Consider the following 27988-nt stretch of genomic DNA (forward strand, 5'->3'; position numbering starts at 1 on the left):
TCGGAAAAAACAGGACTTGTCGGGTAAAATGTCTGACAAGTCCTTTCATGAAACGCTCCCCTGTTCTATTCATTTTTCTTGGAGGGAGATGCAAAGGACTTTCCCCACAGGAAAATTGCATCCGATTCTTCTTTTAATGGGGGGGGGGGGGGGGGAGATGTAAAGGCTTGTAGATTAAGACCATAATTTATCCCTATCTTTCCTTTTAATTATTTCCCTTCTGTTTTTCTTTGTTTTCATTTTATTTTCCACTCTGATTCTTCTAACACCCAGTCATTTTCTCTCTCACACACACACACACTCCCTCCTCATTTGTACACACACCCTCACTTTCTTCATTCTCTCTCACCCCCACACACCCTGTTTCCCTCTCCCCTCCAATCTCTCACACACCCCCTCCTGAATGTCCTCTTGTCACCCCCCCCCTCATCTTCTTGACTTTTCCAAGGAGAATTAGAATGAAACCACACATATACAAATAGTGTTCAGGTTTTTCAATGTTTTTTCTCAATAATTTAATATCCTTACATAATCACGATAAAACAACAGTACCACTTAGTTAACAGCACATTGAAAATGCCTTCTAATACCAAAGGCGGTATGTCTTTGGGCAGTTTGTCTGTCTGTCCGTCAGTCATTCCATCCAACTTAAGCAACATTTGGCGGATCAATTTTTAACTTGGTTCTTGTAATTTGGGAGTGACAATCTGATTGGTTTTATGGGTCACGAGGTCAAAGGTCACAGAATTCATAACACACACAGATATCTTGTGATAACGGAAGAACCATTATAGTGACATATTTCAAATTCTGTTCATGTACTCCACTGTCTTGACATACACAAAAGATCTTATTCTTGTAGCTGTCAATGGCTCACATTCTTCCATGATCAAATTCTGACTCCCAATTCACGTCACTATTTAAAATAATTGCAAGAGAGTCATATTTTAAAAGATAAGACGAAAAAGAACACAGCTGTAAAAAATTGAGCATTTCTTCAATTTGAGTTGCATTTTTCTAGTTCTCAATTTCTTGTGGGAAGTGTCAACTGTATATCATGAGCAAGAGTAAACAGGCTTGAATGTAAATCATCATTAGTTCAAAGGAGTTTACAATCAAAGGGGAAAAGGAAGATGCTTAAGTATATATATATATATAATCTTGTGAACTGAAAGGTTGATTGTATGATCTACAGCCGTTTGATTAGCCTGTTGGCAATACCTCTAGGTATCACTATCATCAGTGCACATTTTACAATTAACATTTTGCTTTCAGTTTATTTTCTTTATTTCTTTTGAAAAAAACTTTCGCCCAGGAAATATTTCATTAAATGATTTGATATTTCTATACAAAATTTATTCTTATAAAGCTCTTTTTTGCATGCTTGAGAAAAAAATATTTAGATATTGTAGAGAGCAGACAAAATGCTGAAATTTCTTACAGACAGATTTCATATATATCTTTATTATATTTTTTAGAAGTATCCTCATATTTATAACAAATATACATTAAAAAAATATGACTGGGTACCCAACCAAAATAACATTTCATGTGATATCACAAAGTTCATGAATAACTTCATCCATATCTTTTTAGGGAAAGCACATTCATATCATCAAGTAATGAATCGGATTAGTGAGATGTACACAAGGGGGGGGGGAGCGAAATCTGAAATAGACTTTCAACGTTAACATCATTTGCTATTAAACAACATAAACAGTCTGTTTGTTGAGAATGGAATATTACTGATATGAAAATAAAAATAAGATAATGTAAAAGAAAGTATGCATGACAAGAATAATGGAAAGTTGTCATAAATCAATACTATGATTTCAATATTTCAGTTTGAGGACAAGCCAAGCTGAAGACCTTTGTCTAAATAATTACAAACTAAATGGATCCTTGACTTTACACTGTCGAATTATATGCCTCTCCCATTGACAGACCAAAAAATGTAACTTCTTAAATGCTTATGTAATGACCTCTGAACTTGGCATTGTGACCTCAATCTACTCATATCATCCTCAATCACAAGTGCAAACAGGAACCAAGATTGAAGATGATCTGTCACTACGTTCCTAAGTTATCGTGTAAACAAGGTAATTCAATGAATATAATGACCCCGGAGACCTTTGGCTTGATACCAGAATCCCCTTAGATAATATTTTGTCATTCTAATATGCATACATCAGCAAAGTATGAATTTGGACTCACAAATGATTCACTTAATTGTACAAATAAATAAGGTACATGCATAGTTGTATACAAAGACCTATTATAACGACCTACAGTCTGTGGCTTTAAAACATGATAGATAAGTATCATGTAGTACAGTATGAGGAAACTAAACTAAACTTTTCCCATGGTTTAGATATACCTGGCCCTCTTTAATACTATTAATAATGTTACTATTCAATGCTAACTACAATTAAAGTATAAGTTTAATTTTGATAGACTATTAAGCATTGGGACCTTGGGTAGTTATCATTGGATGTATCATATCAAATATGCAAATGGGTCAACGATGACAGAAATCCATCATCGTGTTTGTTTGACTTTTTTTGGACTTTGCTTTTATAAATTATTAATGAAACATTTAACAATATAAAATGACGACTGGAATGTGCACACAAAGTTATCTTGGAAGTCAAATTAAGCCAATGCTATGTCAATACACAATAGCTAAGACATCAAATGAACTTTATAATTGTTGGTAGATAACGTTGTTGTTATTATATGCAAACTTACAGTAAAAGTAATTCATACTGACGTTCATCTATCTAGTACACTTAATTTCTTCCTCTCTTGATTTGGTACAAAACAATAATGAGCAATTAATGTTATTTGCACTTGAAAATGAGTAACACGCACCTATACACAAACTAATCATTGTCATAGAGACTTGTTATTCAGACTTTTTAGCTGTGGAAGTAGTCGTCCTACTTCAGACCTAAACATGTCAATGTCGCAAATAGGATTACCAGTCAGATCTAAATTTTGAAGATTTGGACAAGCTGCCAGGGGTTCTATGTGTATGAGAGAAGAGATATCTGAAAATATGGAGTTAAGAAACTATTTCAATTGATCTACATATTTGTTGAGTGGATGATTGCAGTTATAGGAAGGAAAAGCTGAAAAGAAAAACAAATTATTATAGTGAATTAGGCAAATATTGGAATTGTAAATGATAAATGATATGATCACCATCTTCCAATTTTGTAATCTATTCATTATTTTCTCTTACAATTTTATTGAACTTCACAACCAACCCATCTCTTCCTCCTCCATCATCATCCTCCTCCTTATCATCATCTATACCACCACCACCACCACTATAATTAAGATCATTATAATTATCACCACAACCACTTGCATTACCATCATAGCACCACCACCACCACCACCACCACCATCATCATCGTCATCATCATCATCATCACCATCATCACCATTACCACCACCACCACCACCATCACCACCACCACCACCACCACCCCCATCACCCCCACCACCACCATCATCATCATCATCCTCCTCATCATTATCATTACCATCCTAATACCATCATCACCTTTATCATCTTAATCTTTACCATGTTGCTATTCATTTCAAACCTTTTCAAAGGATACTGTTGTTTTTCAGAGATAAAGTTTCCAAGGAAGGCAACCCAAGCAGGTGTGAGATGTCTCTGATCTTGTTATCATCAGCCTTTAAGTCTGACACACTAAACAGTAGATCTACATCATTGAGGGCAAGAAGATTGTTGTTTGAGAAATCCAAGAAGCGTAAAGATGATAGGTGCTCGAGATGATGTAGTGTTGTTAACTCCTGTAAGAAAGAAACAATGTAGATAGGTTACAATATTCGGAACTACCTATCCACCATATAGACCTTGTACAATAGTTTTGATAACTGAATTGGATTGGACATCAGATTTTCTTTTTTTAAAACTAGAGTCCCAGCTATTTATTTTTATCTCTAGCCAAATTTTGTGTGTATATTCACCACCCACGTTCATTATCATGAGGGTTGTGGGTCAAACACTTTTTTTAAAGACATACCAGACAGCCCAGGTCTGCAAAAGCGTATTGAAAAATTGAAAGAACATTCAACTGAATGATGAATCCCAACTATAAGAAGAATCCCAGGAGAACTGCAATGTTTAAATGGGGTTTGTAAAGAAATACTGCGAGTACTTCTCTCAGGATTAACAAGAATGAGTGACGTCACAATAAGGGCACAACTTGTGTGCATGCAAGGTTGGTAAGGGGTCCTAAAGCTATGCACAACTCGTCACTCATTACGCATCAATTGCAATGGTGACATGCATGCTCTCTCTGTATGGGACTAGCAACTGCAGACTGTTCCCGCAGTGTGACAAATGATTAAGATTTTCTACAGCGGCTGCAATGAATCACAAGATGCAGATAAATCCTGAAACTGTTTGCATATTTTAAGTTATATTCTCTTGAATGTCTTATTTCCTTAAAGTAATATAAACATTTTTTTGGAAATCGAGGCACAGGAAATACAATTTCTGCATATGATTGATGAGTGTGTAGCTTTAGGTCCCCTTCAAAATCCAGTCACAAAATGAAGGGGGTGTTTGGAAAACATGGCAGAAGTTTTAGTGTGTTTTGAGATGCACTTTTGGGCATTAACCAAAACTAAACTGACCTTGCCAGATATATCAAATGTCATTTCGTTGACCTCTGACGACTCTGTGACCTTTGACCTCTCCTGTAGATATCTCATGATGGCATTCTCCATGATAAACTTGGACCTGAGATCCTTGAAATAATCTGCTCTGTAGGTATCTTGAGCCAGGATGGTTGTGAAGCAGCTAAGCATCTCCGTCTCTAGTTTCAAGGGGTCGAGAACCCTCATGAGAAGGATCACTGTCAATAAACACCCTATACAAACACACAAACAATGGCTATAAATAACAGCACAGAAAATATGATATGGGACTACAGATAGAAAAGACAGGAATAAGGTGAATGAGAAAAATCTGGTCTTAAGTTGTGCTTAACTATGGATAGCCAAGTGTGACACAAATCTTTACCAGTACAGGGGGGTGTTTCACAAAAAAATAAGTTTGACTTAAGTCGCACTTAAAGGTAAATGCTAGTTTTGGTAACGATATCAAAATGAGTTCGTACAGAATCCAATGAAATGACCACCAAAGTGTCTGTTTGTATAAATAAAACGCATGTGCCAAAGGATTCTGGAAGAAATTGTGTAATTGCTGAGAAATCAGCAAATAAGCACAGGATTCGGGTAGAGCGTCGGGCCCGACGCTCAAAGCAATAATTATACACAGTCCCACGTGCGCTTATCTGTGTTGGGGAAGTTCAGTCTGAACATTTTCAGCGTAGATTTCAAGATTTCACAAAGTTCAGTTTATGTAACTGTACCAGATCTAGATCATCGATGATATACTGACAATTAAGCCTGGTTTTACAGACTTTCTCATGAAATCAGTGTTTACTGCAACTACTGGAATTTCTCTTTAAATGCCGACACATACATGATATGCGACACGCAATCTTTATTAATCAATACGCAGTAGTGCGCGTCCTCTTCGCAGGATCTGACCAATGCGGTGATGCCTTTTATACCGCGCTCAACTAGACATTTAAGTGAAACTCTAAGTCATTCTTAAATCTTTGTGAAACACCTCCAGGTTTTGATTTATAAGCTAATTTGACTCTCAAATAACTCATAACTGACTGGGAGTAATAACTGAAATTGTTCTCATTAAAACGTGAATAGGCAAGTAAAGATTGGAAAAATATGATGTAAATGCAATTTAGAAATTTTTGGTTTTCCATAAATTTAGCAGCCAGTTAAGCCATTACCTTAGTTAGACTTGATTTTAGAATACGGGCATGAGAGTCCCAGTGTATTTTTAATATTGTTATTATGGGGGGGACCATGCGCCCCTAAGATCTCAGCCTCAGATTGCATGATTACAGCAAATATTTGCATGATGGAAGAAATTGCTTTCCTAACTTTAATTAACTTTATGTAAATTAAAGGGGGTACTCCAGGCTGAAGTAAATATGATTTAAAAAGATAAAAATAAAGACAAACAAAACACTGAAAATTTGATCAAAATCAGACAAGGAATAACAAAGTAATGACATTTTGAAGTTTTGCATTTTCCTGTGAAAAAGTTCTAGGCATGTCTTCATGAATATTCAATGAGCACATTGATGTCATATGCCCACTTGTTCTTTTGTATTTTGTTACATGAAATTAGGATTATTCAATTTTTTTCCTCCAAGAACTAAAAAATTTGGATTGACAACTGATTTAGTATTAGATATTCATTGCTGCAACTTATTTCATTATAAGGGAGACATATTATTTACGTATGTATGAAATAATGAAACAAAGGAAAGTGGGCATATGACATCATCGGCCCACCTAATGAATATTCATGAAGACATACATACAACTGTTTTAAAAAAACATTGCTAATTTTATAAATTCAATAACTTTTTTATTTGTTATCTGATTTAAATAAATTTTTCGTCAATTTGCTCTGTGAATGTGACTCTATTTATTCAGATATAAATATTTTCATCAGGGAGCATCCATTTATTTTAAGTATGCAAATTTGAGCATACAATAAAAATTCAGTTGTAACCATCAAATAAACTTGAAGATCAAAAATATTTTCGAGGAATTTATTGCCTCCTTTCATAATGTAACAAAGACTCACATTTATTGTCCGGTTCCAATTCTCTTAGTTGCTGACATGACTCTAGTTCTGTTTTGAGGAATTCTGTTTTTTCATCACTGAGTTCAGCAGTAAAGAGTGATCCTGAATCTTGGACATCCTTGCTCCAACATTCCGTCACACCTGAAGTTTATATAAAAACATTTCATTACATAAAATGTCAATTCCAATAAAGTAAAGAGAAAAAATAGCACAAATAAAAATGCATTATTTTCAGAGCATTTCTGTTTCAGATTTCTATTTTGAACAATCAATCATTTTTTTTTCATTTACATGCATGTTTTTTTTTTGCAATAGCATAAGAGCTAACATAATGAAATATAGTTTCATCAAAAGCACAAAACTGAGAATGACTAAACAGAAAAGCTGTTGAAGTAAGAAAATCAGCCTAAGTTTAAAGTGTCACTGTAATATATCAAAAAAACTGTTACCAGCCTAAAGGCTAAATATAGGCAAATCAATATATTGAATGATTACCAGGAAAGAATATGGATCTACAAAATAAGCTCTATTGTCCTTCTACATCTACTTTGGTGGTATTATCAAGTGTGAGCATGTAGGATAGCACATTGAGGTTCAATGGAAATAAAGTTTGATCTCCCTTTTTATTATCAATGATTAAAGATGACAAGTGGAGTGCCTCTGGCAGTCTCACCTGCATTACGCGATTCAATATAGCATCAGTGATGACTTATTTAATTATTCACAAAAAAACAAACATACATTCATATAATGATATAAAACTACATTCATTGACCTTGATCAGGTGACCTAAGTCTTGTCAGTGATACTTGATAATCCCTATGTCCACATTTCATAAACTATATCCATAAACTTTCAAAGATAATGATGGCAATTCGACAATTACCCCTAAAATGGCCAAACATCACTGACCTTAAATGAAACCTCTGACCTTGGACATGTGACCTGAAACTCGCACAGGAGGTTTAGTGATACTTGATTACTCTTAACCCTAAAATGGCCGGGGGGGGGTTGAATCAACCCCCCCCCCCTCAACATTTTCTGCGATCATTCCGCCGCGCGAAATTTTTTGACCGCGCTACTTGCAGAGTTTATACTTTAAAGTCTCGCGCATCTTTTGAGACCAAAATCACGACGCTCGCGTACGCGATTTCGAAAATACGCAACATTTTGTAAGTGCATCTCAGACCAAAAATTGTTCCAAAACATGATTTTGTGTCCAAAGTCAATGCAAATTGAGTTTTCTCATCTTATTCATAAAGATATGATTATTTTTACTTTAAACAGCTGAAAGCAATTGATTTTAGCATAATTATGCTTCAAAAAGGTTGTGCAATAAATCTGGTGAAAAAAACAAAGAAAAACAAAAGGTTGAAAAACAAAGAAATACATAAGAAATTCATAAAATAATAAAATACATAAGAAATTTATTTCCAAACTTAAGTTTTTTTCAATTGCCATTGTTAAGAGTGCTACAAAGAATATTTCTACTAAAAATTAGCATTCTAGGAGCTTTATTTAGTGAATTAGAGCAAAAAGTATGATTTATGCATAAATTAGCATAATTAATTCATATAAAATAAAATCTCATTATTTTGGAAAATTTTACCATACAGCCTTGTAGATTACATCTCACACTACCAGCATGCAAATTTTTGCGGCGCTCGCGCGATCGGCGGCCGAGATCTCAGGGGGTTGAATCACCCCCCCCCCCCCCCGGCCACAGAACAGCCAAAAAAGCCCGGCCTAGTTAGGGTTAAGTCCAAGTTTTATGAACTAGATCCATAAATTTTTAAAGTTATGATGGTAATTCAACAAATACCCCCAACTTGGTCAAAGTTCATTGACCCTAAATGACCTTTGACCTTAATCATATGACCTGAAACTCAGGCAGGATGTTAAGTAATACTTGATTAATCTTAAGCCCAAGTTTCACGAACTAGGTCAATAGGCCTACACTTTTTAAGTTATGTCATTTCAAAAACTTAACCTTTGGTTAAGATTTCAATGTTGACACCGCTCCCGCCTCCGTCAGAAAAGCGGCGCCTATAGTCTCACTCTGCTGAGCAGGAGAGACAAAATAACAGAGGTTCTAGGAGTAAACAATAAGATGTATTTCAGCTGAAATAATCAATTCATTTGCTTCACATTATCAGCAAATGTAGATCAATGAAACGTCTGTGTACAATGAAAAGTTAATGCAAGACTTTGGGAGTCAAAATCAAATGGACCTAAATACCCCCAACCCCTGGAAAAATGCCTACAACTATAAAGAAGTTTAAACATAGGTCGCAGCTTAATACAATAGGAACCAGGTAAGAATCAGTGATGCCAGAAGGCTCTGAGCAATAATGACCCCCCCCCCCTTGATCCTTTGATGATCTAAATGTTTCAGCATCACTGGCTATTAGGGCCCATCTTACATAGATTTATGATAGATTCAAATCAAACTCAAATTGCAATGGAGTTGTGAGATAGGACTTTAAGATCAATCACAATCTGAGTTCGATTTGAACCTATCGTAACATTTTGTAGGAATTATACCTCTTTTTATCTTACCTTCATCCAGATGGCATGTTCTACAAACATCTTCGCTCAGTTTGACTTCAAGTTTTCTTCTATTCTCCTGATTTAATGCATCACTGTTGACTGTGTAGATCTTACCAAGAGTTAAGGTTTATTTCTGCTCTAATAATCTCATATCATTGCTGATTCATTCATATGACAATGCCGATTGATAAATTTCAGAGTCTGAAAAATTAAATTGGATTATACTATTCAATATAAACTTCAGAATATACAATCTAATTCTAAAGTTGTTGTAATTTTGTGTTGTGGACCATAAGGACCGCAAAAATATTTGTTCAATTCATGTGATGAAAAAAATCACCAAGTCCTTTTCAACAATGTAAAAAAATGTGCCAAAATGAAAGAAGATGGAAAAAAACTCTAGCTCTCTAAACAGACAAGATCAGAATTGATTGTATTATTTACTTAATTTGATATATGTGTCTACCTGTGTTGCTTAAGTACTCAAATACACAAAGCCCTAGATTCATTACCCCTGATCACAAGCACATGGACATATAATATAGATTTCCTCTAACAAGCATCCATAGTCAACTAAAAGGAGATTACCCTGAAGTTGGTCTTCATAAAAGCTGAAAAAATGAATATGCCGCTAAGCAAGGAGAAGGGCAGGTGAGCTGGACACAGGTAGACACACATATCTACAATCTAACCAGCCAACTGTCTATAAAAGTGAAAGCAAGTATTTTGGGCAAAAAAATGTACTCCCTATTGGAAAGAATATGTGTTATAGGACCTGTTCATAAAGGTCACCTGTCTCCAGTGGCTCCTCTTTACATTTCAACTTGGAGGATTTTATAGACAGGGTTAACTGTATCTAAATAGTAAATGATATGACCAGTTTAATTATTGCTTGGTTTAAAACGAATCAATGTTTCTGTCTGTTTTGCTTAGACCAACACAAATTATATGGAACGCATGTCCAGACATGAATCGTAGTATGATCCATGATCCAAAAGAGGATTAGCAAGAACCATAACTGTTTCACCGCAATGAACATTTATTCTTTTTACATAGAAAGGATACCCACATGATGCTGTGGTATTGATTATTCCTTGAATTCTTCCATGTTCCATCTACAATTTGATCATTTAGAAACACCACTGCTGATTGCTGCTGGAGGTTTACAGGTTGACTGAATATCACCATGATTTGATTGAGGGCGCTGTTTACATACATTACTTGGATCCCTAACGGTTTCTCACCTGTAAGTCAACAAATAAAACAAATAATAACCATCAAAGAAAAAGAAAAAGTCAATAATTCATTGGAGAGAAAAAGAAAATTCAATAAATCACTGGAGTGCAAGAGTAGGCATACTGGCCAAAACATAAGGATCGTCTGGTTGAGATCAAGGGAGTTTTTCATGAAGCAAACAGTCAGTGATTTTCACTGACTAACTTGCTTTGAGCCAATCAGATGCAAGGATTTCAGTAGCTTATAACAGTTGTCAGTGAAAGTCGCTATTTGTTTCATAGAATGCTCCCCCTGTTCCATACTTCCATTGTAAAACAAACTACACTGAGAAACAAAGGTGTGCATTGTACCGTTGGAGACAAATACAAAACAAACATTTCCAACTTCAAAATCACCTACGGGATTGAAATCATTTTCCTTTAAAACCAAAGGGGGGGGGGTGTGTTTGACTTTTTGATTAGCATAAACAGATGTCTGACAAATATAGCTTACAGGAGAAGTTCACCATGATGATAAGTTTGTTGTACAAATACCAGACAAAAAGTGTGAAATGATTTGTCTGTTGATATACTGAAGGTACAATAAAAAACATTTTCATTTTGAGAAATTGACATTTCATTGATTTTTTTTACTTCACGATACATGGGAAATCTGGTGGCATTTGACGTCCCCCCCCAAAAAAAAAAAATTCCATTAAAAAAAATGTATTTCCTATCCTGAATATATTCAGTTTTTTAAGAAGCAGATGTATGTAGGGCTATGTTGCTTATCTAGTCACTTACCTCTACCCATGAGCCATCTGTGATAGAACCATGCACTTTGATCATTGGGGTCAGTAAAGAAAGCATTCTGCACCAATTCATATTCTAATATATTATAAAGACAAAACAAAAAAGCAATGGTATTATATCATTAACAAGTGGAACGCCTCTGGCAGTCTCGCCTGCATTACGCAATTTAATATAGCAGCAGTGCTAACTTTGAAAAATACTATAAAATAATCATTCACAAAAACATCATTCATATAATGACATAATACCACGTTCATTGACCATAAATGACATTTGAACGGAGATTTAAGACAGAGATGCCAGAGATGCCAACCTAAAGGGATGGTTGTCAGGAATATTTACCATATTTGTCAGGAACAAATGGGAGTTTCTCAGGAACATCCCGCGAAGTAGCATCGCCATTGACATTGTGCATGCATGAACCGCGGCTTGCACTCCGCACTTCGCTGTGTATTCAGCAGCAGCGCGCGGAGGCGCTTGCAATAGAAATCTCAGTAGAGAAACTCCCGTTGGTTTACCGTTGGCCACACACACGCTGCATGCACGATACATGTACATACACAATACACGCATACACATGCACAGCAAAGCAATACACAATACACATGTATTGTAGATGTTTTTTCCGTAACCTTTTTATTGTTGCCGTAACACCGTAATTGGAGGAATAAAATCGGAACAAATACGGCGAATCCGTAACAGTTGGCATCTCTGCTACACCCATGTCCACATTTCATTCACTCTATCCATAAACTTTCAAAGTTATGATGGCACTTCAACAATTACCCCAACATGGCCTAAGTTTATTGACCTTAACTGACCTTTGACTTGGTTTTGTGACCTGAAACTCACAGGGGATGTTCAGTGATGTTTGATTACTCTTATATCCCAAGTTTTATGAACTAGATCCATAAACTTTCACAGTTAGGATGGTAATTCAACAAATACCCCCAACACGGCCAAAGTTCATTGACCTTTAATGACCTTTGACCATGGTCATGTGACCTGAAACTCGTACAGGATGTTCAGTGATACTTGATTACTCTTATGTCCAAGTTTTATTAACTAGATCCATAAACTTTCAGAGTTAGGATGGTAATTCAACAAATACCCCCAACACGGCCAAAGTTCATTGACCTTTGACCATGGTCATGTGACCTGAAACTCGTACAGGATGTTCAGTGATACTTGATTACTCTTATGTCCAAGTTTTATGAACTAGATCCATAAACTTTCAGAGTTAGGATGGTAATTTAACAAATACCCCCAACACGGCCAAAGTTCATTGACCCTAAATGACCTTTTACCTTGGTCATGTGACCTGAAACTCAGACAGGATGTTCAGTGATACTTGATTAACCTTATGTCCAAGTTTCATGGACTAGATCCATAAATTTTCAAAGATATGATAGTAATTCATCAAATACCCCCAACTTGACCAAAGTTCATTGACCCTAAATGACCTTTGACCTTGGTCACGTGACCTGAAACTCGAGCAGGATATTCGCTAATACTTGATTAACCTTATGCCCAAGTTTCATGAACTAGGTCCATATACTTTCTAAGTTATGATGTCATTTCAAAAACTTAACCTTCGGTTAAGATTTTGAAAATAATTTTCCCAACATGGTCTAAGTTCATTGACCCTAAATGACCTTTGACCTTGGTCATGTGACCTGAAACTCAGGCAGGATGTTCAGTAATACTTGATTAACCTTATGTCCAAGTTTCATGAACTAGGTCCATATACTTTCTAAGTTATGATGTCATTTCAAAAACTTAACCTTAGGTTAAGATTTGATGTTGACGCCGCCGCCGCCGTCGCCGTCGGAAAAGCGGCGCCTATAGTCTCGCTCTGCTATGCAGGCGAGACAAAAACTAGCAGTGAGTCAGAGTTTGGGGTAGGCTGCCATATTAGTTTGTACAATGGACATCAGAAAATTGGCCGTAGAGAATTGTTATGATCAGTTTTATGCTAGATATCTTTGGCTACTACTACTAATAATCTTTAAAAAAAAAGAAGAAAGAAAAGTCTTGACGATACCTTGCATGAGGATTTCCTCTTTGATCCGCCCTTTCTTTTCTTGATCAGGATGAAGTTGAGGGAGTAGCTTACTCCTGTAATGCCAGGAGGAGTAGTTGGAGAAGTTCGTACTTATCTTAGTACTGGTAAATTCAAGATCGTCTGACAGAGCTACATCTGACCTAGCGACGACAAACCTACGGTAGTCCCAGCAGTGAACTGAATGAAGACATCAAGGTGAAAATAAAGATAAGATACAGGAAATCTCACTGACATCGCATCTTAAAGCCTCTCTTAAGTTTTGGTAAAACGCCTAAATGTGGCTGCTACTGTTTCCGTTCATTACACCACCAAATGAACGAGTTTGTCCTAAAGCTGGTATGGTGCAGATAATATGTAATAAAACAAAATATTTCAGTGGATTTTTAAACAATATTACACAAACACTAATTTGATTGTGTGCCCAATCTAAAATAAACATATGCATACATTTTTTTTGCTTTGATATTAAAACAAATATAGAATGTGTTTTAAAATTTCATGATCTATGTATGTAGCTTTCAGATGTCCAATTACTAAATTTGTAAGATAAGTGTTGAAGGATCATTTTTAATGAAAAAGATTAAAGAGAGAGGGTGCTAGATACCTAAAACTTCCAATTTTCATAGAGATCAACAAAAAAGAATGAAAATCACGAAATACAGAAAATTATAATTTTATAGCATTTACAGACATAAAAATAATCTAAAAATCATATTCATTTTTAATAATATTCATTTCATTTGCTTATATAGACTCATTGGTGTCAAACACAAGTCTACTTTATGAGAAATCTCTAAGCACTCTACCTTAAGACCCCCCCCCAAAAAAGAAAAAAATTGTTGTATTGGATTAACCCACCCTACCCGAAAAATATCACCTACCCTTGGATTTTTTTCTTTATTTGTACTGGTGTGTTATCGAAAGCATCAATATTCGATCACATGTCCTGCTGACTTTGTGATCAAATTATAAACACAGAAGTATTGTAGACAGAAAAAATGATTTCCTCATTCCCAAAAATTTTACAAAATTGAATATTCACTGAGAAATAATTTTCAACCCCCCCCCCCCAACAAAAAAAAATGTACTGGTACGCCACTATCTACTCTTGAAAATGGTGGTATTTTATATCTTGGTCTGTTGTGTATAATGACGTGGTGCATGAAAATCTCATGCTGGGGTGAGTGAGTAACCATTTACTTTGGCGAAATGAACCTGTCTTTTATGGGTGTATGTTTGTATGCATGTACATGTATGAGTGTAAATAATGGCACATGAATCATATGCAGATTGGAAAAAAAAACTACCTTATTTTCAATGACCCCTACTCCAATCAACATTTTTTTCTTTGCCTAACACAGCATTATTGCCCTGGCTCTATCAGAGCAGCTGTATACCTAATTATGCATCAAGGAATAAAAGGTCCCTATTTCATACTACTTGGATAGAGTGCAGCACACAGGGGAGTGAGTTATCACAAATAAAAAGACCTGAAAAAAGCTGAAGAGTGTTGAAAAAGTCTGAAATAGAAAGAGCTCCCATACTTTTTGTACAGAGGAAAGCCAAAAATAAGCTGAAATTAAGCTGAAAATCAAAACAAAAAAAATCTGAAATCAGATAAAAATCTGACTTCTCAGCACAATATCTATATTTCTTTCTGAAGGAAATTACTGCCTGGAGAAGAACTTACTACCATGACCCTTTAATTATCAAGAGACAGAAGTCAGAACCATTGTTAATGCTGCCAATTTAGTCTAACTACAACCAATGAGGAGAGCATTTAAACAGAAATAATAATTTACCACAAAACTTTAGATCCAGTCCAACACTGCCCATATTTAAAAATTCATGTCGAAAATATTTATTTGAAAGATTACAAAATATCTTAAATTGATTCTTGATAAACCATGTGTGTTGTGTGTGTGTGTGTGTGTGTGCGTGTTGTGTTTGTATGTATTTTCTTATTTTACTCTTTAGATTATCATTGTAAATATTTTTTTCATCTCATTATTGTTGTAATGTACTTTATAAGGGGCCCCTCCCACAAGCTCTGCTTCTATGGGGTCCCAAACCTATCATGCATTCTCATTTTTGTTAAGCTATGTGATATGTCTCTTGTTCTTGATTGGTTTGAATAAATTTGAACTTGAACTTGAACTCTTATAGGTAATCCCCAGGTACTGGTTGTTGGCTTATGTTGGTAATACATTGTTAAAGTTTCATATGGAAAATTTGTTGCCATGTCATTGTTCATTGTTACATGTTCCTGGAAATTAAATAAACATAAACATTAAATACATCTACAGTTGCACAGCCCAGTGTATTCTATTCAATAATCTTCGTTCTTCCTTCCCCTTTTCATCTTTTTAATCACTTGAAATATCAAAGATGGCCCACATCACATCCCATCCTCCTCTGAGGCACTGTCCCGAGTATGAAAATTGGGGGAAAAACAAGATTTGTTTATCAAATGACAGAAAACAAACAGAACGATGGATTAGACTTACAATTTCTCTCATCATATTCCAGATAGAGATTACAGAGCTTGAGTTCCTGTTTCCAATCTGGTTTTGGTGTATGATCCATAACCCAGCATCGATGATACCAAGCACCATACGATTTAGGATTCACCCTCAAGCAATTCTCAATAAATCCCAACTCACGATCGTACAGATCCTTCATCTCATCACATGACCTGGAAATAAAATATTAATCCACCATTATAATGCTGTGAACAGTTTGTTTTTAAAGATTGAATGAATAATACAAATTATAATGGACTATTATTTCAACATGCAAATATTAATGAGTCTGCTTTAACTTTCACTGACTTGTGATATGGGAAAAATTCTGTTTTTTTTCTGTTGCTATTATTATCATCATCATCATCATCATCATCATCACCACCACCACCATCATCATTATTATTATTATTACAATACATGATTTTACTCTAAAGATATTTTGAGAGTTGCTTTTGACTCCATACAGTGCATAACTATCAATGGATCATATCAGGTGTAAAGAGTGCCAACTTACTTAGTCTCTGCAAATACTTGGAATGTTTCTTTTCTTACATTCCAAAGTGTGTAGACATCAGGATTTGCTGAAAGAAGCTGAGCACACACTTCTAAGATCTCCCCATCATATTCTTTCTTCTTTCTCTGAAACGACATTGGGAAGAACTTGATGAGTTCACATTCAGTTTTAAAGGGAATGAAACCCTGAGAGCGAGTTAAGTTGTAAGTAAACAGAAAAATAAAACAAACAAATCTATGAAAGTTTTTAAGAAATTAAACAAATAACAAGAAAGTTATGAGCATTTGATTGTTGAGATCACAAATTGATGCTATAGAGATCCTCTCATCCTCAACAATTTGCGACCATGATTTGTGACATCAGAGAAGCACAACGCTCCCATCTGTGCACTGAAATATACTCAAAACATCTATTTTTGCCCATTCTGATGATAGTACAAACTCTTTGTCCATATTTTAATGAAACCCGAGTACATGTCCTCCCATGAAAAAAAAAACACACACACACACCTGTTCTAGGATAGACTTGTGACAATTTCAGTAACCTATGCAGTATGCACATGTAGGAAAGTGATGGGGGAGTTGTACAGATGTGACAATGTGACATCACAAATGTTGGTCACATTGCCAATGGGAGGATGTAAATCATTAGTGATCACAACATTAGAGTGCTCATAACTTTCTCATTATTTGTTTCCACACAAGCTGACTTATTCAATGGGCTACATACTAATAAAATACCGACACTGTACATTCTCTATTTTCTCTCATATTGCAGCGTTGTATAATAGTCAATATAACTCAATCCTGTTATATTCAACATTCAATATAACACATACTAATTTTGGTTTCCTGACTACATATCAATGCATTTACAAACACATTTACAAACATAATATTCCAAATTATAAGTCTAAAATTAGAAACACCACCTTTTCAAATATCTAGCATTACCCAAGTACTTTGTAAATTATAAAAACGAAAACTTTACAGAAAATAAAAGTGAATTAATATTGTCAAATTGAATTCATACAATTTATTGTACTTTCATTTAATTAATATATCTCCATAAATTGGTAATGGTATATGGTTGGTATGACTTGGGGAAGTAAAAAAAAATGGATTACCTTACTATAAATTTTCTAATAATTTGATTTGATTTTTTTACATTCTTGTTGCTGGTTTTATGTCTCATACAAATCAGTCACATTTTAAAACATTAAAATGGGCGTTTCCATAATAAATGTCCACAGAGGGTCTAATATATTTTGATAAACTTTTAAAATCACTTTTAGTTGCAAGATTACTTTAAAGCAGTTTATAAATAATGCATGGCTTAATGCACAACTGGTGACAGGTGACTGTTGTTTTTTTTCCTTTGTGAGATACCCCAAAATGTCCACTTGTGTTTAAGACGGAATATCCTAGAACCCTTTCAAATTTTGACATAACAAACTGTGCATGATTTTCATTTCTTTTAGCAACAAGAATTTTAATTGACAAATGTTGGTTTTCAATTGTAGCTGTTGGGTATCAACATGACTCAGAATCTGATAGAACCTGAGAGAGAGAGTTACATGTCAATGTCATGCGTACTTTACAGTATGGCTCATGATACACCTCAGAGCTCACTTTACCTGATGATTTAATGTGCTGAAATAATCTTACCTTTTCAAACACTTTCTGGGTACCAGCTGTATAGAGTTTTAGTTTCTTCTCACGTTCCTTTCTCTTTGCCTCTTGCTGCTCTTCAGTCGTCTTCACTTTCAATCGGCCATGCTGCAATGCAAGCAAATGAATGTCACTGTGGGTCAGTCACTGGACTTGGTGGATAACATCAATTAAAAACAAAACAATATTTCTAAAAATTAATTTACTGGTAAATGAAGAAACCTTACCAAATATTTAATTTTTCTGTATTAACCAGACAGAATTATCCAGACAGTACATAAAAGCAAACTGCTGTTGCCATTTCTTTAAAAAGTTTACATGCAAGTCTAACAGTTAAATGTAGGAAATAGAACTTTGCACTAGACATATTATTTTTAGAAATAATTTGTCAAAAAGTTTGGGATTATTGAATGAATATTGGTATGTTGTGGCAGAATGAATAAGTCTCCTAACTTTGAAACAGAGAGGGTCATGGACATGATTTCGAGTCTTTAAAAATCTTCTTCAGCAAAAAATTGATCCACATTATGCTGCACTCAATCCAGGTGAGGTAAATGGGCACCTGGCAGGTATTTCTTTGAATGTTTAAAATCATGACTTTATTATATCAACAGTCGATAGAAAGTTGTACTAGGGTCTAGTATAGTGAGTGATTGTAGGCTATTACCGACTGGCATGTACCTAATGCGTACATCATACACATCAGATAATAATTTTATACGCTCAAAATTTGCAACATCCTTCTAAAGGGAAATTAAATAGAAAGAAGATGAAAAATTGTCAAAAACACATTTTCAGAGTATTTATAATTATATTCTCCAAATAATAAAATATGGTCAAATAGCTCATCAGTGATTTTGTTGTTTTCTCTACTTTTCGCAAAGAAAAAAAAAACACATTCAGTAATACTATTACCGAACATGTGTTTTCTATGTGAAAAGTATTACCAAACATGTGTTTTTTATGTGAAAAGTTGAGAAAACAACAAAATCACTAATGAGCTATTTACCATAGTTTTATTATTTGGAGAATCACTGATAGAGACTTTGAAAATGTGTTTTTGATCATTTTTCATCTTCTATTCAAGTTTCCTATGGAAGGATGTTGCAAAGTTTTGAGCATATAAAATCATTTTCTGATGCGTATGGTGCGCGTGTTAGGTAATAGTAATTAGTATACTAATATGATACATTTTTCAAATGACCAAGGCAAAATATGAAGAGGGGTCCAGTTGGAAGCTGATAATTGATATCATAAAAAAGAAAAACGATTTCGTCAAATTTTGTACATAGATCTAGATTTACTCATATGTTGTAGTAGTCTCTATTTATGGTGAAAATTTGGTGAATTTTATGAGAATAATGTGCTTGATATAATTGAATTCATGAAAAGTGTTAATATGATCCACTGCACTACCAGTAGTACCAGTACATTTACCATGATACAGTAGTCTAGACCAAAAGCTTCGGTCTCTGTTATATTGGTTGTTCCGCTGCACTCTGTTGGCTCCACTCACCAATTACAGAGACCAAAGTTCTAACTCGATCTGTACAGGGACTCAATCATTGGCAATAATGTATTAAGACTTTAAAGAAAGAAGTCTGAGTCTTAACTAAGTTCGGATAAACCAGGGAAGTGAAAGTTGCGGGACAGCCGAAGTAAGTCCCTGTTTTTTTCCTTTTAAGTTTATTTTTCCCCGTTTTGGTACATTTCAGGCCAAAACGGAATAATTATCTATGTATGGTCCAGTTCATATTAGATCTTAGTCTTAAAAAAAAAGAAGACATTTTGCATTGTTAATAAGGCTGTAACCGATTTTAAAATCGGCTCCCGATTTCACCCGATTTTACCACAATCGGCGATCACCTCCCGATCTTCGATCATGCCCCTTGAAGGAAAAAATCGGATATAAAAAATCGGCGTAGATCTAGTTTCAGTGCGTGATCGTTCAGAACATATTTCAAGATTTTTTTTGAGGTGCTAACTATAATAGAGGTCGCATTAATCAGGGAGAAAGACGCGGTACCATCTCTGACGATGTTTACGATGATAGATATCTTCTCTTCAACCTCGTGGTGATAGCGGATGCCGCCATGAAATTTCTAATGGTCGTATTACTGACGGAGATCACTGCGCTACTCTCTTACATCGTTTATGATGATAGACATCTTCTGTTCAACTTCGTGGTGATAGCGGACGCTGCCGTGAACGTTTAAAGGTCTTATTACCGACGGACATCACTGCGCTACTCTCTTACCTAATTTATGATGATAGACATCTTCTCTTCAACCTCGTGGTGATAGCAGACGCTGCCGTGAACGTTTAAAGGTCATATTACCGACGGACATTACTGCGCTACTCTCTTACCTCCTTTATGATGATAGACATCTTCTGTTCAACCTCATGGTGATAGCGGGCGCCGCCGTGAACGTTTAAAGGTCGTATTACCAACGGACATCACTGCGCTACTCTCTTACCTAATTTATGATAGACATCTTCTCTTCAACCTCGTGGTGATAGCGGACGCCGCCGTGAACGTTTAAAGGTCGTATTACCGACGGACATCACTGCGCTACTCTCCTACCTCCTTTATGATGATAGACATCTTCTGTTCAACTTCATAGTGATAGCAGATGCCACCGTGGACGTTTAAAGGTCGTATTAACGACGTACATCACTGCGCTACTCTCTAACCTAATTTATGATGATAGACATCTTCTCTTCAACCCCGTGGTGATAGCGGACGCCGCCGTGAACGTTTAAAGATCGTACTACTGACGGAGCTCATTGCGTTACTCTCTTACATCGTTTATGATGATATACATCTTCTCTTCAACCTCGTGGTGAAAGCGGACCCCGCCATTAACTTTTAAAGTTCGTATTACTGAGGGAAATCATTTCGTTACTCTCTTACCTCCTTTATGATGATAGACATATTCTTCTCTTCAACTTCAATTTATTTGTCTTTGCAACTTCGTCGGGAGATGCTTCTTTTATATTTCTTCTTGGATATCATAAGTTCATTTCTCAAGATAGTAATAAATTAATTTGAAAACGCTAGCTCCTCAAAGCCTTTTGTAACATGTTCCGAATCATCTCGCGTGCTTGCGACTTCTACTACGTTCTAATTGCACTTGCGACTTTAAGATGATGCGTCGTACGAGATCATTCCAATAATTCTATTGATCGCTAGCACCTAAAAATACTTATAAAAGATGTCCCGCCGATTGTTCATTAACTTGTGATCTATGAGAATTAATTTCATTTTATTTTCCTTTGCGACTTTGCTCGGAAGATGCGTCATTCGTTTATCTTTCTAATAAATATCACTCGGTTTATTTTAAAACACTAGTAACAGTAACACCTCAAAACCCTTTTAAAACATGTTCCAAACGATCGCGCATGTATTGTTGGTGACTTCCATTCCAAAGAATCCAATGCATTCGACATGACTTTGTCAGGAAGATGCGCGCGACCGCGAACAAAATTTTGAAGTATTCCTTTGTTTTTAAACATCGCCGATTCGATTTTAGAAGCCTAACTGCCGATCCGATTTTCGATCTGATTTTTGATCCGATTTACATTATATTAGGGTAACGCGCCCGGTATTTGGTCACTTAAGGGGAAATCGCCGGTAAAATAAATACCTACCTCATTTATTTGTAAATCCACCGACCAGGAGAAAGAAAAAATTGTCCTCTTTCAGATTATTGAACTCATTTAGAATATTGAATATTGTTGAACAAAATATTGCCGATAGACCGAGGTGGTGTTTTCCGCCCAGTATTCGGTCACGCCGCCCAGAATTCGGTCGCGCGAAAACGCGCGATTTATCTGATGTTAACTATTCGAATTTCTCTTATGCTTACTGTTTTTTATTCCTTTTATGTGATCTCCACATCTTAATTATACATTTCTAGTGTTTATTTTTTAATAATAGCAACAATAAAACCTAATTAGTCCACTAAAAATAACAGAACAGGTGGAAGAATTGAGACTGAACGGTATTGTTTGAAATTACGCCATGTGATGGCGTAAACTGAATATATGTTTCATTATTCATTCTATGAAAATACATGTTTAATAATTAACTTTTGTATTTTTCTTCCCTCGTTTACAGGCAAAACTCCTTTTGTATTATTTTACTTTGTTTATGATTTATAATTTCCTACTTTCAATCACTTGTTTTGCTTTGCGACGTTACATTTCATGTTATTTTTTTTCTGTTTTGTTTTGGTATTTATATAATCCCAACTTGCATGGTTTCTTACCTGTTTGCCGTTTTCATATTCCTATGCATGCCCCGGATGCATGCTCGTTTGTTTGGGGGTTTGTGTTCTTATATTTTGTTTATGAATTTCAATTTCCTTCTTTCAATCACTTGTTTTGCTTTTCGATGTTATGTTTATGTTGTTTTTGTGTTTTGTTTTGGTAACATTCCAACTTGCATGGTTTCATACCCATTTGCCGTTTTCATTTTCAGATGCATGCTCGCTTGTTTGGGGTTGTTCTGTTTTTGTTTGAGGGAGTCTTTAATTATTTTGGTCTGTTTATTATTATTATTTTTTTTTTGTTGTTGCTTATTTGGTAATTCAGTACAGTGGGGAATCCAAGCGGGGAGCAAGGTCCGTGTACCCGTAATTCCCGTTTCTTTTTACATGATAAAAGTGTCAAATTAAGGGGGCTCATCCCTGGATCCGCTACTGAGTAGAATTTATTATTTTGGAGATTTTACTTAATGTTCATAATTTTCTAAAATCATATTTTTAATCTGCCATCCCGATAGTCCTGATAGTCATTCATGAAAATCTATCAAATAACTTGGTTTTTGTTTTTAGTCGCTCCAGTCAATCACCAAAAGATAATCAGCCACACAACCTATGTCAAATAGTAGATCAACACTAGCTCATTCAAACTATGGGCATCGGAGAAGAGGATTATCTTTTGTATTTTTTAGGGGGTGGATGCAACAATAGAGGTCCCCAATTCATATTAATCCTCTGCTCTGCTGACCATATCAATCCCCTCTCGTTAAGATTATATAAATGTTCAATCACTCAGAATTTTTAATACAACAATCCAAAACGGAATCAACCAGAAAATGGCACAGCATCATCGTTTCAGTCAATTTCATTACAGACAAAGAGTCAAATGGGCAACATGTTATTGAAACTTCACGTCTTTGCAGTCAAGATGTTGTTTATTTTTTTCAGTCTATGAAATAAATGGCAAGGTGAATGTAGAATTAATACAAATTGCCAATAAGTTTCATACTCTTGTCTTTCATAAATGGAAAGAAATCAATAAATCAAATACTCTAACAAAATTTACTGTTTGGCCATCTACGTACAATACATAAAATTTATATAAAATTAAGAATGATATGAATACAAACAATAGAATGTAAAAATAATTCTTGTACTGCAAAATAATTAGTACCAGGGCGTAACAACTGCGTAGAATATATATTTTCTTTGTAATTTCTTGGATTTTATATTAGTTTATTTTTTACAATAAAATTAATGGCTCAATGATACTTATAAGATCTACGTCGGCCTCCGATATAGGGAAAGCGAAGAGGAAATTTGGATTTCATATCATTCCTTTGATAAATCAAACAAAGTTTTAGGGAACATTGTCATATAAGAGGTCATTGAAGACTATCTTTAATTCACTCAATGCTAAATCTTTCTTGAATACAAGTGTGGTACGCCTTCTTGATGAAATAATTTGAATGAAGATAATGTACATAAATTAATTTCATCATAATGGCCTTAATCTATTATTCTTACACTATCCTTTTCATAATTATGCTCATTGTTTTATTGCAACTTCCTTCAATATCATCATTTACTGGTTCCATATTAAAACACAAAACTACTGCCCTCGCTATTGTCATTTCCTTTACTACATCAATGGTCCTTTAAATCCCCCAAAAATGAACGAGAAAAATTAAAAGGGAAAGAAAGACAAAATAACGACGAGACCGACAATTAATTTTGAATCATCTGCTGAAACTCTAGTCTCTTCACCCCGAATTTTGCCATCCGCTGTTCCCATGCCGCCAAATTTGCTTTCATAGCAACGGACAGGTAAGGGCTGGAACCATGCCGCGATTTTACTGGTGTCTTCCCATCGATCTGTGGAGAAACTGGTAAGGAAAAATTTTAGAACATTTGAATTACACAGCATGATGGAAATTACCGATTGATATAATAGTTTAAGTTCAGAGTATGGTTAAGTAAATAAAAAGATGTAGACCTACTTTATCCCTATGCGTTGATTTAGGTATCCCATATACCTCAGACGCCCTCCTTTTTGACATCTTGTCTACCATCCAATACCGAGTTGTCAACCTGCTGTTTGATATACTGTTAGTAAAGATTTTGATATCTGTTTGAAAAGTCATTGAAAGTATGAACTCAAAGAATTTAAAATTAATATTAGACGAAAGGAACATTTTATTAATTCTATAAATCACTTTAGGCCTAACTCGGGCAACTGAATTCCAATTGAATTCACAACAGTAACTGATAATTCTAACCGAATTCGTCAACATTGTCATCCACTTTCGATTGATGTTATTAGCAATGATGACAATATTAAAAGGCCCCTTGTTTTAAAATAAAACGACCAAAAAAATTAGCCGCAGCCCTCTGATATGTGAGGGACGGGCAAAATTGAGGGGCAATTTTCCAGCCTTTGAACTAGCAATGACGTCTTTTAAAATAACACTCGTGGAAGAGCCTTTTTAATTTTTTTTTTCTTGGGGGGTACATCCTCCCTGGAACCGGATGTATTATTCAAATTAATAATAATATTGAAAATAACAATAACATTAAAAAAATAACACGGTTTAACTATTGAGGTTGAGTTTGACTATTGAGGCCAAAAAGGAAATCACTAAGACTTAATCTCAATCACGTTAAAGGCAATATCAAAATGAGCCCTGGTCAAATTCGCCAACTTCGTCACCATCGTCATTCACCCGCTCATATTGCATTTTCACAGGCAATAAACATCTTTGTTTTAAGATTTTTATTTAATAAAAATAATTGTAGGTATATTCTTAACTTATTTAGGCCTAACGTAGGCATATCATTTGCCCTATCATTTGAGAAAGATGTAGACTTCAACTCAATCACGCAAAGGCAATCAAAATGAGCCTTGGTCAAATTTACCAACTTCGTCACCATCGTCATTCACCTGCTCAAATTGCATTTTCATAGGCAATAAACATCTTTGATTTAAGATTTTTATTCATGAAAAATAATTTTAGATATATTCTAAACTTATTTAGGCCTAACAGAACAAAAAAATGGATTAAGATAAGTGTTTCACTTGCGAGGAGCAACGTATCTGCACGCTCTTCCCTCCTCACAAACACACCGGCAAAACACTCAATGTTGCGCGACCGAATTCTGGTCGAGCGCCCTCTCACTATAGGGGCAATGTATAAGCCCTCGCTACTCGTCAGTTTCACTGCTAGTTGCATATTCGCTGCGACTGGGTGAACACACAAGTCTTCCCCTTCACACTCGTACCAAATTCACTACACCTACACACAAAGTCATGACGTCACAAGAGTTTACATGAGGCTGCGTCCGTTTAACTCAATAGCTAAGAAACCCGGAAGTAAACAAAACCCCCCCGACGCGGTCAATTTTAAGGTTAGTTTTTGGCTGTGTGCTTGTCTTAATCGACATTTTTTTTGAGGTGGGCTGGAAGTGCTGGTTTCTTGCATGATATGCCAAAGTTTTCTGGCTCATGCATTATTTTTTTTTTTTCAACAGCTGTTGAAACAGCTGTCTGACCGAATTCTGGGAGGTGACCGAATACCGGGCGCGTTACCCTTATTATTAATTGTTAACCCCCTATTGGCGGCTGCACGATCGCGAGCCATCTGTGTATGAGGAGAAATATAAAAAAAATGTTAAAAAACTCCTCGAAACAGACGGCTGTAAAAAAAGTTAGCTGTCCAACAGTAACTTTTTAGTCGGCAAGTCTTGACCCCATCCTTGCACCCGAGCGTCCCCGAAACTTCAGCGGCGCGGAGGAGCTTTCCGAGCCCTGGCAGGCCGGGTGGTACCGGTTCTCAGACTCAGCGCTCAGGGTCTCACTCTCAGCCGAGTCAGTCAGTCTCTCACTCTTTCTTTCTCAAACACGCCAAAAGGACCAGACTGTAAAAAATCAATCAATCAAATAAATTCTAAGATATGATCAATGTACAAAAATATACCATTTTGCCTCTATTAATATCCGGAAGGACGTAAAAATTCCCTAAAATTCTGACAAATAGACAGGTCTTCTTGAGTTCTTCGAGGTATCTTGCGGGATCGATCACATTGACTATCTACAGTGTCGTCGAAATGTTGAATTTGTGAAAAGAAAAAGGAAAATAATTAAAATGACGCACCGGTGTAGCACCGTACGCATTATTGAGAAGAAAAATTATTCATTTAATATTTATTATTAAGAAGAAGAATTATTCATTAAAAATATAACATCCTACTTTGGTAGTTTATTTTTCTCTTCCCCTTTCCTTTTATTCTCTTTTTCCTTTGGCTTATTTTCATTTTTTTTCAGTTTGCTGCGTGGTATATACCGTACGCAGGCAAGATCCTTATTTGCAACTCGTACTTTCTTCTTTCCCCTTCTTTTTATCATCCAATCCTTTGTTGGAAAAAAAAAGATGAAAGAAATTAAAAAAGAAAAAAACTTTGAAAACGAGTGAAAAAAAAGCTCAGTGAGCTCTGGATCTTACTGTCAACCTTCGCTAAGAGTAACTATTTCAAAGGGGGAGTTCACCCTGACAAAAATTATAAAAATAGCAGAAAAAAAATTAAAAAAAATATTGGTGAAGGTTTGGGGAAACTCCATTGAACTTAAAAATAATTTAGAATATAAATGTTTTGATCATGCAGTTGTGACATCATATGCAAGTAGTTTTCCCACATAAAAATCAGTGAAATTTCATTTTCTCAGAACTTGAAACTGGCTAGTGTTTATTGTACCATGTATAACTTATCAATAGATAAATCATTTCACACCCACTCCTGGGAGAAAGAAAAGTAAGTCATTATGAACCATTAGAAAACTTTGAAATTTATGTATTTCATATTACATAACATACAGGGCAGCTGCTCGTATGGTGTCACAAATTTAAAAAAAATTCTAATAACTTTCTTGATCTTTGATGGATGATCATCAAACCTTCACCAATGTTTCTATTTTTTGCTGCTATTTTTACAAATATTTTGTCAGGGTGAACTTCCCCTTGAACTGTCATTTGCACCGTTTTCTCCCCCCACTCCATGGTGCTCTCTTATGCTTAATTATTATTTTTCACTCTCTTTTTTCCATTTATATCCTCTCTCTCCCCCTCTTTTTCTCTCTTTTCATCATCTTGTCTTTTTCCTTCCTTCTATTTTCTCCCCTCTCCCTCTTTTTATGTTTCAAAAGCTTCTTTTTTTTTGGGGGGGGGGGCACAGGCCAGATGTGCCCCAGTGGATACACCACTGAACCTTTCTGTTCAAAAGTGGAAAAGATTTGCAGAAGTTGTCCTTTACGTATCAGTACTCTATGATGATGAGAACCATGCTATGAATTTACATTCGGACAGTGACTATACTCATTTATCTTGTGAGGACTTATAAAATTAATGGCACCTTCATTATTAGTTGCAAAAGGGGTAATTTTGATGATTTCTAAATGTTGTTAACTTCCATAACTCTCACTTTGATAGCAATGGCATTTCTTAAATCCAGTTTCTTCCTAATATTGACTTGATTTTTTGTTAATATACAGCGGTATACATTGGTCCATATAAGTAGACCTTTTGCATTTAAAAGAACTTAAATCTTACACTCTAAAAAAGGTTTACCCAATATTGGGTAAAATGGGAATA

At 35.4% G+C, this 27988-nt stretch overlaps 1 protein-coding gene across 1 annotated transcript; it reads right to left on the bottom strand.

The window, feature by feature from the left end:
* Positions 1 to 484: 484 nt before the first annotated feature.
* On the bottom strand, positions 485 to 26441 carry LOC129253822 (geranylgeranyl transferase type-2 subunit alpha-like). Its single transcript, XM_064095368.1, has 12 exons — positions 26321 to 26441; positions 18079 to 18189; positions 16412 to 16536; positions 15880 to 16067; positions 13352 to 13549; positions 11299 to 11382; positions 10346 to 10524; positions 9290 to 9389; positions 6731 to 6871; positions 4678 to 4913; positions 3630 to 3828; positions 485 to 3050 (listed from the first exon to the last, which is right to left on the bottom strand). The coding sequence occupies exons 1-12, from the start codon at positions 26321 to 26323 to the stop codon at positions 2893 to 2895; spliced, it is 1722 nt and encodes a 573-aa protein (XP_063951438.1). The 5' UTR covers positions 26324 to 26441; the 3' UTR covers positions 485 to 2892.
* Positions 26442 to 27988: the final 1547 nt, after the last annotated feature.

The sequence above is a fragment of the Lytechinus pictus genome, chromosome 2 (genome assembly GCF_037042905.1).
Source record: "Lytechinus pictus isolate F3 Inbred chromosome 2, Lp3.0, whole genome shotgun sequence".
NCBI classification, from domain to species: domain Eukaryota; kingdom Metazoa; phylum Echinodermata; class Echinoidea; order Temnopleuroida; family Toxopneustidae; genus Lytechinus; species Lytechinus pictus.

Excerpts from the sequence above, each read along its gene's own strand:
- LOC129253822 (XM_064095368.1), bottom strand. Across the intron at positions 16,068-16,411 it reads CAAGTATTTGCAGAGACTAA|GTCATGTGATGAGATGAAGG; the intron begins GTAAGTTGGCAC and ends TTTTATTTCCAG. Across the intron at positions 6,872-9,289 it reads AACATGCCATCTGGATGAAG|GTGTGACGGAATGTTGGAGC; the intron begins GTAAGATAAAAA and ends TATAAACTTCAG.